This window comes from Stenella coeruleoalba, assembly GCF_951394435.1.
Source record: "Stenella coeruleoalba genome assembly, chromosome: 5".
NCBI lineage: Eukaryota > Metazoa > Chordata > Mammalia > Artiodactyla > Delphinidae > Stenella > Stenella coeruleoalba.
In genome coordinates this window covers 84901024-84915654 of record NC_137150.1, presented here as the reverse complement: position 1 = coordinate 84915654, position 14631 = coordinate 84901024, and the positions used below count along the sequence as shown (strand labels likewise).

Here is a 14631-nt window from a genome sequence, read left to right as displayed (position 1 = left end):
AAATTAATAGCTAACCCCCAAAGAAGAAATCTACAAATACTGATATTGTTTAGTTCAGCAACAATAACAAAAACATCAGCTCACTAGCCAATCACCGGACAGTTAGGACCACCAAACCACAAGCCTGTTCCATCAGCTTTTTAATGCCTCGTTCTCAAATATGAAAAAGACAGCTAAGTATCATTAAACATTTAAGGAATGTCTCCAAAAAGAAAGACAAAACATCAAAACAGAGGAGGAGAAAAGGAAATCAGAAGAAACAAAGACAATATAGAAAATAGAAGAAACATTTAAAAAAACCAAAACCCTATATAATATTCTCAAAGCTGAGATGATATTATATCCATAAAAAAACATGTATGAAAAGGAACAAAGAGAATAAGAAAAAAAAGACTTGGAAATTAAAAATATAAGAGTTGAAAGAAACCAACTAATTGAGATTGAAAAGGAAGGGTAGAGGGTTCCAGAAGTAAAGGTTCAAAGGAAAAATTGGGAACATGGAAATTATGTGGCAATTTGACCATATAGAAACTGTAGTAAGAGACTGTTGGAGGTGTGGAGAGAATTAAAGATAGGCACGTATATAGAAAATTGAGCAAATGAAAAACAATGAGGCAATTATTAACTCTGAAAAACCATTAATGGCAGGGAACAAAAATAATCATTCTGAGCACAGAAACAACTTAGGGAATTATCTGATCACAAGCAATTGGTGAAAGTATGAGTGGATTTCTTACCTGTTTCAGCGCAGGGGAGCATGGGATCAGCTCTCCTATTCTGTTTATCCCAGCATTGATTTTCTTCTTTCTATGCCTCTCCACTAGATAGAGGAAAAATTCATTTATCAAACCTTACAATACTACTGCCAAAGTGTCTCATTCTCCCTGGGTAAAGAAATTTTAGGTAAAGAAATACCTAAGAAAGTCTTATCAAATAGTATCTACTGAATACAAATAACTACAATAAGATTTCTAAGAATGTCATATTCTAGGTTTAGTGTTATGGAAATCAATATAAGCCATACCATTTATTAGGATTTAAAATAATGGAATCTATACTAATTAAATTCAAATTATAAACACAATGTGCTAATACTACATTACTCTTAGGCCATTATTATATTTCAAGTAATTATTAGAGATTCTAATGATAACTAAATTACAAGAACCCACTAGCTATGTTACTAGAAAGCTGCTTCTTTATAGCAAATGGGCAAATTAGACCTTTCTAGACAGATTAAAGAACTTTAACACACCTTTTAGGCTGACTAGAAGGCATTTTTGGAATAGAAACGGCTATTAGTTGTGACTTAAAATAGACAAGAAAAGGCATTGGTTTATTTTTTTCTATGGGGTCTGTGCTGTTCACTTTGGCCCATCTAAGAAGCTGAACAACTGACAACTTCTCAATTAACTGAGCAATGTTCCAGGCTTCCGTGCTACAACTTTAAAAGTTGTATGAAAGGGGCAAGAAGATACAAGCGATGATCTAAATAGTTTTTCTATAAGACACTGTAAATAGAAAAATCAGTCTACTTTCTGTCAGTTTTCTAAAACCTTCCTTTTTACAAAGGACTTCAGCGCTTCTAAGAGGATGATCTTTCAGATATAGCATAAGTAGGTCTTGTTTTTCAAAATATATACTTTTTGCTTCATAATCTAGCAGTAAGAACATCCTTTCAATGACATCCATTTACTCTCTCTTAATAAATTACTATCAGGACATATTTATGGTCCTATGTGACATTTGATTCTAATAAAAAGATTTAGTTCATATGGCCAAAAAAATTAGATTTATTGATGTGGCCAAAAAAAAAAAACCCACAAAGCAATAAACTATAGCTCACCTTTCTTCTGAATTCTCTAACAATAGTATTTGCTGTTATCTAAGAGCATATTTTTTAATGTGTGTAGATAAAACAACAAGAACAACAACATTAAGACTCTATCCACAGTGATAAAAGGGAATTCAAAGGTAGTAAACTCCCATTCTGGGAAACAGCTATGTCCTACCAGTGTTCAACACAACTTTCCATAGATAAAGTTTTCCCCAGGGTCCTTTCCTTAGGGAAGGGAAGAGATTATTTATAGAGTAATAGAAATTGAGTCTAAAATGTATATTTTTAGATCTGACTGTAGTCCCTGATGGAAAATAAAATGTTAAAAATGTACCAAATTGCCAACGTATGCACAATTACTTCTATCAATGTTTACCTGGCTGTGGCCTCTAATTTTGACGTTTGAGATAAAAATCAAATATTTTTTTCTACATTTCTTCTTATAATTGAGAACTCCACAGCTTAATTTAAGACTGTTCACATTTCAAGTACCTTTAAGATTTACAGCTGCTCCCCATTTCTTCCCTACTCCTGTAGGCAGCTAGCCCACTCTAGAATTTCTACAGAGGTACATACTCTTCACTCTTTTCAGAAGGAGTATATCTGAATTCCTCAGTGGGTGAAATCACTTAAAACACTAGCTCCAGGGGTATATTAATCCTTAAATTATTTAATAGACTGTGAATCAGAAAATGATAAGCCATCTTCATGAGACTTAGGGAGTATTTTGTCAACTAAAAACAATATAGAACAAATTATTTTGTATTAAATAAGTAAGATACAAGGGTGTATTGTACAACACAGGGAATACAGTCAATATTTTATAATAACTATAAATGGAATATAACCTTTAAAAGTTTGAATCACTATGTCATACACCTGTAATTTATATAACATTGCACAAGTATACTTCAATATAAAAAATGCAAAAAAAAAAAAATAACCCAAACAATAAAGGAACACTTTCCTAAAATGTAATGAATAATGATTCTGTGCTTATAACATAAAAACACAATCAACTGCAGTATAATTTCATTTTGAATGCAAAAAGTGCTAACAAATAAAACTTAAATTGCTGTTTCTACCTGCATTGTGTGTCTCCCGATTTTTCTTTCTGAAACAAAAAGTACAGATAAAAGGAACATGAAAATAATAGGAAAACATTTTACGTTATATTTTGAGAACCATAAAAATTAATTTTATGAATTTGTATTTGTTGTATCAATGAGAAACCATTTGAAGGAAAATTTTCTTAATAATATATTATGGTATAAAAACCTAACTGCAGATACATCAATATAAAGTTAGAATTCAAAATTTTCTCAAAGTAACTACAATTCTCCATTTTTCCATACCCAGAAGTCATTGGTTGGGAAGTAAGGCAATCATTGAAAATCTTACCTATTTGAAAAATGTACTTAAGGGGCTAGTCAGCTCTCTAAGTGATGTGCCAAGTACAGCTGCCCCTTGAACAACATGGGTTTGAACTACACGGATCCACTTATACTTGTATTTTCTTCAATAGTAAATACTACAGTACCACAGGATCCACAGTTGGTTGAATCCATGGATATGGAGAACTGTGAACAGGAAGTCTGGCTATACCCCTGGCTACACGCTGTTCAAGCATCAACTGTTGGTGATTTCTTTTTTTTTATAAATTTATTTTATTTTATTTTATTTATTTTTGTCTGCATTCGCTCTTCATTGCTGCACGCAGGCTTTTTCTAGCTGCGGTGAGCGGGGGCTACTCTTTGTTGCAGTGCATGGGCTTCTCATTGCAGTGGCTTCTCTTGTTGCGGAGCACGGGCTCTAGGCGCGCGGGCTTCAGTAGTTGTGGCTCGCGGGCTCAGCAGTTGTGGCTCACAGGCTCTAGAGCGCAGGCTCAGTAGTTGTGGCGCACGGGCTTAGTTGCTCTGGGGCATATGGGATCTTCCCAGACCAGGGCTTGAACCCATGTCCCCTGCATTGGCAGGTGGATTCTTAACCACTGCACCACCAGGAAAGTCCCTGTAGGTGATTTCTGATGTTTGCTCTGGCACCTGGCCAGGGGTAGGGATGAGTATGTACAGAAAACAAGCAATGGTACAGAAGAAACTTATAATCCCCAGGGAGGGAAGTGTGGTAGTCACTAGCACTCACGCACTAACAACTGGCATCTGAGCCATCTTTTGCATTTATGTACCTTAGGTTATCCAAACTCTTACATTTTCTTAAAAGCTAATCTACTAAAAACACCAATTTTCCCTTTTATGTACAATTACTCAATACATAAGAATTCTTTAATAGCTATTTGGTAAGGAAAGAAAATAATGATTTTAATATTTAATAATGGAAGCGTTGGCCATGCAATTCTAAGCAGAAACATTGCCCAAAATGCTAGAAATTTTGAAGGAGGTATTATACAAAGAACCAGAACTAATACTGTACTAATGTGCATATTGGCATTAATGGTTTGTAATGTCACAAAATGTCTGTTGAAACAGACTGCAGCCTAAGTGAACTTAGTATCCACCACAAAGACTAATATTGAGGGCAAGTAAAAATTTCAGGAGAAACTAAACATTTAGCATAGATTAGGTATTATACTATTTTAACTACTGATAGTCATTTTATTTCTTACACTGCTAGTAGAATTTAAAGGACAGGTAAATTTTAATTATGTACCCCTTTCAGTAAATCTATTTATATTTATCCACACCTATTTTTGAAGAGTAATGGTTTTCTAGGCATCCAAATGAAAGTTCCCTAAAGGACTACCTATTTAGCAAAGTGGGGACTATTTCTGCCTCTTATCTGCCAAACTATATTATTTTTGGATTGTGTCTTCATACCTGTGCTGCTTTTTTGTAGGAGTCTCATTCTCTGTCATTTCTGGCATGGTTACAGTGATAGGAACCTACAAGGCATGGAAAGACATGTCAGAAAGTCTAAAGGCATTCTAGTATCTTGGAGAAACTGATTAATAGCAATTTGGTTTGAATACCAAGACGCTAAGAAATAAAAGTGACATCATGAAAAAGCACTGGATTAGGTGTTGTAGATAAGTACAAGAAGATAGGACAAAAAATATTATAACCAGCAGGTGGAGAACATGGTGAATGTCAAATGTGAGGTATAGCCAGAAAGTGCTTGAGAAGATTGGAGGAGAGAAAGGTCATTATAGGTTTGCAAATCAAGAAAAGCCTAAAGGGGGTGTAGATTTGAGCAAGACCTGGAAAGACAGGTAAAACACACTTGTTGGGAGAGTATGTTCTTTGTTCATGATACTGTTTGTTCATGACACAAAATTTAAAACAATGGTCCTCCTCTCTGAATGCAGAAAAAACAAAAGTGACAAGTACACAAATAAATCATATTCCATACATGGAAGCAAGCATTCATTCATTTATTCATTCACTCATTTGCCAGGCTTCTTTCATTTCAAACTGCTAGAAGTCTTAAACATTACCACTTGAGAATCGTTAAAAATCTGAGTTTGAAAATTCTATTTATATTTAAAATACCATGATACTAAAGAATATATGTATAATATGGAAATATACACCTATGCCAAAAAAGCCTGAAAGCAAATACATTAAAATATTAATCACAGTTATATAAGGCCAGGAATATTATAGGTGACTTCTTTCTCTTTTCTGATTTTTCAGAATTTTGTAACGACAACTTTAATACTTTTAAATCCCAGGGATTGACAACTTTTCAAAAGAGGTCTGTCAGGTTGGGATACCTGTTCTGATACACTGGAGGAGGCTGCAAGAGCAGTTCCCTATTTTCTCTTTGAGAGAAAAAGAAGGCAGCAAGTAAGGAACCGAAGTCAGCGTGAGTTTAAAATCTGGTTCTGCCATTTCCTAGCTGTGAGGTCCTGGGCAAGTTATGTAACGTCTTGGAACCTCAGATGCTTCATCTCGAAAGTGGATCATAATCACAGTATCTAGATTATTGGGCTGTTTCAAGAAAGGAATGATGAAATAATGCAGGGAGAGGACAACAGCATGGTGCCTAGCTGGAGTAAGAATTTAATCAACATTGGCCATGGATATTAATGAGGTATTTCAGGTTAAGGCTTTAGCTCTAGAAAGGAGGGGGAAGGGTCCTGGGAAAGAAAGAAGTAGATGCAGACAAGGTGCTGACAGAAAAGTACTAACTGAAGCAGCCTGAGGAGAAATGTGTGCTCTAGACCCATTTCCAGCAGCTTATTCCAACCTTCTCCCTAACATTTATGAAGGTCCAGATCAGCCTAAAAAACAAGTTCACATTAGATAACCACAGACTGACAATGCGGGACACGTGAGTAAATAAATCAATCCCTGTCACCTTTCTCACCCAAGGGCTTGCAGAATTTCTTCACTTTTGATTCCTGGCTTCCAACGCCTCCCGTTTCTGATCCAAATCTATCATCTTCTGCCAGAAGATGGTCTATAAGTTATGTTTTCTTCTTACTACACAAGAGAAAAATCAGTGAATGTTTATAGGTTTCCATTAGCAGCATGGAAAACAAGGACTAGCAACCTAGAGCAGGCAGGCAGATTTTCTGTGGCATACAGAATGATCCTGAATTCTCCCCACCTATCAAAAATTAATGAACCTGGTTGCTTTCAAAAGTCACTTCCCCGTGGGTTATGAGTGCTCCGCCCTGCACAAAGATGGTAGCACAGCAACCACTGGACAGTCTCCAGGAGGTGATTCTCCCCTTTCTCATGCATGCTCAGTGTTCCTTGCCCTCTGCTGTCCTCAATTCTAAAATTATCTTTCCTTCAATCTCCTACTTCCCCATTCTCTCTTGTGCGAATGACTGAAAACTTACTCGAGGACCTACCACTAAGGCACCAGGAAGACAGCCCTCACATCTGCACATTGTCTGTGCTCTTAAAAAATGCAAATATGGGGAGGGGAATTCCCTGGTGATCCACTGGTTAGGACTCAGCACTTTCACTGCCAGGGCCTGGGTTCAGTCCCTGGCCGGGGAACGAAGAGCCCACAAGCCTTGCAGCATGGCCAAAAAAAAAAAAAGCAGACATATGGGGGCTTCATCCCAGACAAATGAGAAGTGCTAGGTAGGGCCCAGGAATCTGTATTTTCAACAAGGTCTCTGGGTGATTTTTTTCTTTTTCTTTTCTTCTTTTTTTTGTTTGCGGTACGCGGGCCAGGCCTCACGGGCCCGGCCGCTCCGCAGCATGTGGGATCTTCCCGGACCAGGGCACGTACCCGTGTCCCCTGCATCGGCAGGCAGACTCTCAACCACTGCGCCACCAGGGAAGCCCTTCTCTTTTTTTTTTTGGACAAACTTAGCTCCTCTTTAGGGCAATATTTCCTAAACATTCCTGATCATCTGAAGGTAGTAGTTTAAAAATACAGATTCTCAGCCCATCCCAGACCCACTGAATCAATCTCTAAGGAAGGAATTCAAATCTCTGATGGAGGGATCTGAAATTTAATGAGTGCCCCCAGGTGGTTCTTATCAGGACAATTTGAAAGCACAGGCAGGTATCTTGGTGAAATTTCAGGGACCTGACCGATACTCTACTGCAGGAGAGATTGTTTGGGATGTGGTATGAGAGTTGACCAGATAATTTTACCTATAAACCAGTAAGGTCAGATTTGCCTCATACCCACATGAGTCAGCATTTGGTCATTAATATCACAGTTCCAGTTGTTCCCCTGTAGCCCTTTTGCAAGTCTGCAGATTCATGTTACAATTAAGATACATGAAGTAAAAGTTTTAATTTTTTTTAACATCTAGAATCTTAAAGTAAATGACACTAGAGGCCTATCACATAAGTAAACACATTCAATAAACTTCACTGTGGTGAAAGCCAGTAGTTTACTGAAAGAGGAATATAACGGCAAACCAAAATCATCCAGTTTACCAAATGTCACTATAAATACCCATCTCAAAGCACATTTTAACCAATTCAATTAATCTAATTCAGTGCAAAATTATTTCCATGTCCATTACCTCCTGATATTAAAATTGCATTCCTTACATTGAAAAAGAACATTTACTGGCATGAAGAACTATATAATATTGTCATAAATCCTTGTCCACTTATTAATTAACCTACTAATAAGGAAATGGCACTTTTAATACAATATTTATGTAATTAAATACAAATATACCCTTTAAAATATTTAAAGTGCCATGAATTTTTGAAAATTGTCAAAACGTTACATTAGTAATCTATGGATTACTGTTTTTCACGGTAAGAAAGAATTATTTCTGAAATCAGTCAAACCCAGTGGTTCTCAAAGTGTGGCCTTCAGATCACCTGCATCAAAATTACATCTTTTAAAACTTTTTTTCCCCTCAGGGTAAAGCTTACATATTAGTCAAATGCACAGATTTTAGTGTAACATTCAGAGAGTTCTGACAAATGCATACACCTGTGTGACACAACCCCTAGCAAGGTACGGAACATTATTATCATCAGAGAAAGTTCTCATGACCCTTCCTAATCAGTGCCTTCCCCCTACTCCCAGAGAGGTGACCAGCCTTCTCATTTTTTTCACCACAGAGCTTTATAATGTATTAACTGAGAATGCTACTGTTTCAAACTTTTACTCAACATGTTAAAATTCATTTGTAGTTTGTTCCTCTTTACTCCTGAGTATGAATATATAATTGTGTGTGAATTTATAACCCAATTTGTTCATTCATTTTTCTGTTCATGGCCACCTGGACTGTTTCCATGTTTTGGCTACTATGAATAAGGCTGCTACCCAAGAACACTGTTGTGTAAGTCTCTTTGTGGATATAGTCTTTCATTTCTCTTGGTAAATACCTACAAGTATAATTGTTTATCACGTCCCCTTAAGTTCCACTCCTAGGTATTTACCCAAGAGATGTCACACTTTCTCCAGAGTGGTAGTACCATTTTGCACCGCCCACAATGTAGAAGAATTGCTCGTTGCTCCACAGCCTCGCCAGTACTGGGTTTTGTCAGCCTGTTAATTTTAGCCATGCTGGTGAGTATACTGCGGTATCCCATTATAGTTTAATTTGCACTTCTTCATGACTAATGATATTGAATGCTTTTTTTTTTTTTTGCTGCATCACGCAGCTTGCAGCATCTTAGTTCCCCAACCAGGGATCCAGCCCATGCCCCCTGCAGTGGAAGCGTAGTATCCGAACCACTGGACCGCCACGGAATTCCCTTGAATGCTTTTTATGTGCCTATTAAGACCATTTGTAGATCTTCTTTTGTGTGTTCATATCTTTAACCAGTTTTTCAATTGGACTGTTTATCTTTTTATTATTGATTTATAGGAAGTCTTTATATATTCTGAGTTATTAACTGATATATCTTCTGGACACCTGTCCTTTGTCTGAAATATATTTTGCAAACACTTTCTCCTATTACGTGGCTTGCCTATGCTTTTTCTTATTTTCTTTTTTTCTCTCTTCAAGTTCATTGATTCTCTGATTTGATTGATTTTTTGGCTCCACCTCCAACTAAGGGCACGTGGGACCTTAGTTCCCCACCCAGGGATGGAACCTGCGCCCCCTGCACAGGAAGCAAGGAGTCTTAACCACTAGACTGCCAGGGAAGTCCCTGCCTATGTATTTTCTTAAATGTGCCTTTTGGTGAGCAAAATTCTTGATGAAATATAACATCACTTTTTCTTATCTTTTTTTTTTTTTTTTTTTGGCAGTACGCGGGCCTCTCACTGCTGTGGCCTCTCCCACTGCGGAGCACAGGCTCCGGACACGCAGGCCCAGTGGCCACGGCTCACGGACCCAGCCGCTCCACAGCATGTGGGATCCTCCCGGACCAGGGCACAAACCTGTGTGCCCTGCATCGGCAGGCGGACTCTCAACCACTGCGCCACCAGGGAAGCCCCTCAATTTTTTCTTTTATGATTATTTCTTTTTGTGTCCTGGCCAAAAAACCTTTACCCATCCCAAAGATATTCTCCTATGGTTGCTTCTAGAAAGTTTATAATTATAAATTAATTACTAATTAATTATAATATTTAGGTCAATGATCCATATTATTTATGGCATGAGGTAGGGGTCAAAGTTCTTTGTTTTTCATACGGATATTTAGTTGTTCCAACACCATTGCTTGAAAAGATTTCCTTTCTTCAATGGCATCTTTGTTAAAAGTCAAATATCTGTAACAGTGCAGTTCTGTTTCTAGGCTCTCTATTCTGTTGCTCTATATTCTGATCTATCCTTATATTATCACCACACAGTCTTGATTAAGCTTATGTTTAAAATATAGATTCCTACACCCCACCCCAGACCTAATGTATCAGAATCATGGGAGGGAGAGGTCCAGGAATATGCAGTTCTAACAAGCTTCCTGTTGATTCTTATACACCCCAAAGTTAGAAAGTATTACATTACTTTAACACTCCTTCCTCTAAAACTGATACAAATTGGTGAGCTTACACATTAGGGTCCACTTGGAAAGACCAGTGAACTTGGATTTAGGAAACCCGAGCTCTGTCTCAGATTTGCTACTCAATAGCTATATTCCATTTTATTTACCATAACCCAGGGCCTAAGTTTTTTCATGTGTAAAAGAGGGTAGGTCTAGACTCAACTGTTCAAGTATGGATTGAGTATGTACACTGCCTAGCAATTGCAGAAATAAAGATAAATACAGTCTAGATCAGGGCTTTCCAAAAAAGCTTTGTGCAGTGGAAAATCTACTTTCCATATGGTCACCACTAGTCACACGTGGCTATTAAGTGCTTGAAATGGGGCTAGTGAGACCATGGAATAAAATTTTTCATTTTCTATATTTTTAAGTAATTTAAATAGCTACTTGTGGCTAGTGGCTACTGTACTGGACAACACGGGGAATGTAAAAAATAAGTTAAAAGGTGAAAGATGAATTAAAAGATAGGTTAATGAATGTCAGCTTCCTGGTTTTGGTATTGTCCTACATTTATAAAACATGTCACCTTTGGGTGAAGCGGGGTGAAGAGCACATGGACTCTTTGTACTGTGTTTGTATCTTCCTTTGAGTCTATAATTATTTTTAAAATAAAAAGTTTTTAAAAGTGAATTTAGGGAATTCCCCGGTGGTCCAGTGGTTAGGACTCCGCACGTTCACTGCCGAGGGCCGGGGGTGTGGAGGGCAGAAAGAGAACCTGGACCAGACTGTAAAGGAATTTTCTATGCCTAATGAATGTGTTCAGATTTTACCTTAAAGTCAGTGGTTCTTGAATAGCAATCCAAGAAACTAGCCTAGCACCACTGGTCTGCAGTAAAGTGAAGTCCCCCGGTCTACAGTAAAATAGAAAGAAGGACAATGCAGTTAGGATATTTTTTCTTTTTTATTGGTAATATAACTTACGTACAGTAAGTCACTAACTTAAGTTCACTGCTCCATGCTTTTTTGGAGGCCACGGCAGTGAAAGCCTGTGATCCTAACCACTAGGCCGCCAGAGAACTCCTCATGCATTTTTATACATGAATACAACTATGTAACCACCACTCTGATCAATATATAGAACATTACCAGCATCTCAAAAGGCTCTTTCGAGGTCACTGCCACTTAATTCCCTGAAGTTTCTTTTAAAAGTATATATTCAGGGATTTCCCTGGCAGTCCGGTGGTTTAAGACTTCGTCTTCCAATGCAGGGGGTGCAGGCTCGATCTCTGGTCAGGGAGCTAAGATCCCACATGCCTTGTGGCCAGAAAATCAAAACATAAAACAGAAACACTACTGTAACAAATTCAATAAAGACTTTTAAAATGGTCCATATAAATAAATACATATATATATATATATATATATATTCAAAGAAGAATATATATTTCCAAAGAAGACATACAAATGACCAACAGGTATGTGAAAAGATGCTCAACATCTAATCATCAGGTAAATGCAAATCAAAACCACAAAGAGATCTCACTTCACACCTGTTTGAATGGCTATTATCAAAAAGTCGAAAGACTGTTGGTGAGGGTGTGGAGAAAAGGGAACCCTCTTGCACTGTTGGTGGAAACATAAACTGGTACAGCCATTATGGAAAACAGCATGGAGGTTCCTCAAAAAATTAAAAATAGAACTACCATATGTTCCAGCATCACACTTCTGGGTATATATCCAAAGGAAATAAATCACTATCTCAAAGAAATATCTGTACTCCATTCATTGCAGCATCATCCACAGTAGCCAAGATATGGAAACAACCTAAGTGTCCATTGACAGATGAATGGGTAAGGAAAATACTGTACTATACGAATGTATTATTTTGTATATTGTATGTGATATATATATGTGTATGTATATATCATTTGGCCTTAAAAAAAAGGGAAATCCTGACACTTGTAACAACATGGATCAGCCTGAAGGACATTATGCTAAATGAAATAACCCAGACACAGACAAACAAACACTGTATGATCTCACTTATATGTGGAAACTAAAAACAGAGGGTAAAATTGTTGTTACCAGGGGCCAGGGGGTGGAGGAAATGGCCAAAGTGTACAAACAATCAGTTATACACTGAGAAAGTTCTGAAGACCTAATGTACAGCATGGTGACTATAGTTAATATAAGGTATTGTATATTTGAAATTTGCTGAGAGAAAATCTTAATTGTTCTCACCACAAACGGTAGCTATGTGAGGTGACAGATATGTTAATTAGCTTGACTGTGGTAATCATTTCACAACGTACACTTATATCAAAGCATTATGTTATATACCTTAAATATATATAATTTTTATTTGTCGATCATACCTCAATAAAGCTGGAAAAAATATATGTGTACATTCAGAAGTGTGCTACTACCTCATACATTGCTGGTGGGAATGTAAAATGGTGTGGTCACTTTGGAAAACAGTCTGGCAGTTCCTCAAATAGTTAAACACAGAGTTGCCACATAATCCAGCAATTCCACCTAGGTATATACCCAAGAGAATTGAAAACACATGTTCACACAAAAACTTGTACATGGATATCTGTAGCAGCAATGTTCATAATAGTTTAAGAGTTGGAACAAGGGAAATGTCCTCAAGTGACAAGTAAATAAAATGTGATATATCCACACGGTGGAATATTGTTCAGCAATAAAAAGACGTAAGTACTGATACATGCTACAGCATGGGTGATCCTTTATATTATAAACATTATATTAAATGAAAGAAGTCTGACACAAAATGTCACATATTGTGACCTTTATTTATTCCATTTATAAGAAATGTCCACAACAGGTAAACCCATAGAGAAAGAAAGTAGTTGCCAGGGGTTGAGAAGGATGGGGAGTGAATGCTAATGAAGAAGGTGGTGGTGGGGGGTCTTCGGGGGATGATGAAATGTTCTAAAATTAGATAACGGTGATGGTTGCACAACTCCGTAAACATACTAAAAACCATTGAATTACTCTTTAAATGGTAAACTTCATGGTATGTGAATTATGTCTCAATCAAGATTTTAAATTAAAAAAAAACTGTTTGATAGAAGTCTCTTTGGGTAATTTGAAACTCTACCCATTCACCTTTTTCATCACTTTGTACATCTGCTTTCTTTCAGCATATAATTTCAAAATTCTACTTAGTTACCAGTCATCCCCAATTTCCCTAACACAGGGAAAATGTGAAGCCACCAAAAAGTACTGGCATTTATTTAAGAGAAGATTTAGTTTAACTTTCAGTGGCAAGTTGCATTTTCTTCCCACCAAGAAGCAAATTAGTGGTAAAGGTTAATTTTAATTGTGTCTTTAGATACTATGAAGAGAAAAACCTAATTCTTATAAAAATTTCAAGCTGGAATTAAAGTGTCTTAATTGAAAATATTTTATGGCACATTCCTTAAACATCATTTGTCCATGGGTTGAGAAAGATCTTTTCAATCTCGGTATTTGTCTTGCTGCTGTTTAACGCATTCCTAAGCATTTTACAGTTACTTAAAATGTTTTAAGAGTGGCTACGTAGATATGCAATTTTAAAATATGTTCCATTTCTTTATATGAGATCTATAATAAATCCTTAGTTCTCTCCAATCAAAATGATTTACACTACTGAACTAGAATATGATCCATGGAAATTACAACGCAATTAAGCATTAATTCCTGGTCTGGGTCACAGTCATTAAAATGTTAGGCCATAGGCGATGTTATGTTCTGTTTTTTACTTAAGGTGGGCATTTCTCCATGTCATTCAAAATTGTGATTACAGCATTTACGTTTAGTATCTTGGATATACGTATGCTATCATCTTATTTAGTGCTTTGAGGCACCTTTGCTCTCTGTATTTTGCTAGACGAGCTACAATTTGCATTTATCTTCTCCAGCATTTTAGGTTAATAACCTCCTACCTGGTCTACGGGGTTCAACTCATTAAATCTTGAAATCTGGCATATATGTATTAATAGTGGGAATAGCACAGGGGTGCTTTTCACACCCAAAAGAATCCTTCTTCTATGCATGTGGTTTCAGCAGCTGCTTTCCATCTTGGTGGGAACTTGAGGAGCTGTTTATGAGTGTGCTGTGTTGTCTTCTGCTTTCTGTAACTGCTATCAGAAGTTCTAATTTTCTCTGCCGTTAAAGAAATATTACGTCCTTTAACAATGTCTATTGGCTCCCACCATCATGTTCGGTGCAATCAGTCACGGAGTTTTCATAAATGTCAACCTTGAGATGCTATGACATATATAAGAATATGAAATAATGAAGTCCTGCTTTTACTGGGCAGTTGAGTGAAACTATATTTCAAGAAAAAGAAATAAGCCAAGGGCATAGTAATTTGCTGAATGCAGTTTTAAATTTTTATTTTTAAGCTACACAAGTAAACTGTTTGTATAAAAAAATGGTTTTGTTTTGTTTTGTTTTGTT

General features: G+C 36.8%; 1 protein-coding gene across 4 annotated transcripts in view; it reads right to left on the bottom strand.

The window, feature by feature from the left end:
- USF3 (upstream transcription factor family member 3) overlaps positions 1-14631 on the bottom strand; it is a 44224-nt gene that overhangs the window by 18006 nt on the left and 11587 nt on the right. For 2 of the 4 annotated variants that reach the window (XM_079922270.1, XM_079922271.1), the window contains 3 exons: positions 4672-4736; positions 2923-2951; positions 738-820 (listed from right to left, as the gene is read on the bottom strand). In XM_079922270.1, coding sequence (XP_079778396.1) covers positions 738-820; positions 2923-2951; positions 4672-4718 — 159 coding nt within the window. In that variant the 5' untranslated portion in view covers positions 4719-4736. Of the gene's footprint in view, positions 1-737; positions 821-2922; positions 2952-4671; positions 4737-6154; positions 6280-14631 lie in introns of those variants that run through there. The other 2 variants (XM_079922269.1, XM_079922268.1) reach the window with 2 other exon arrangements.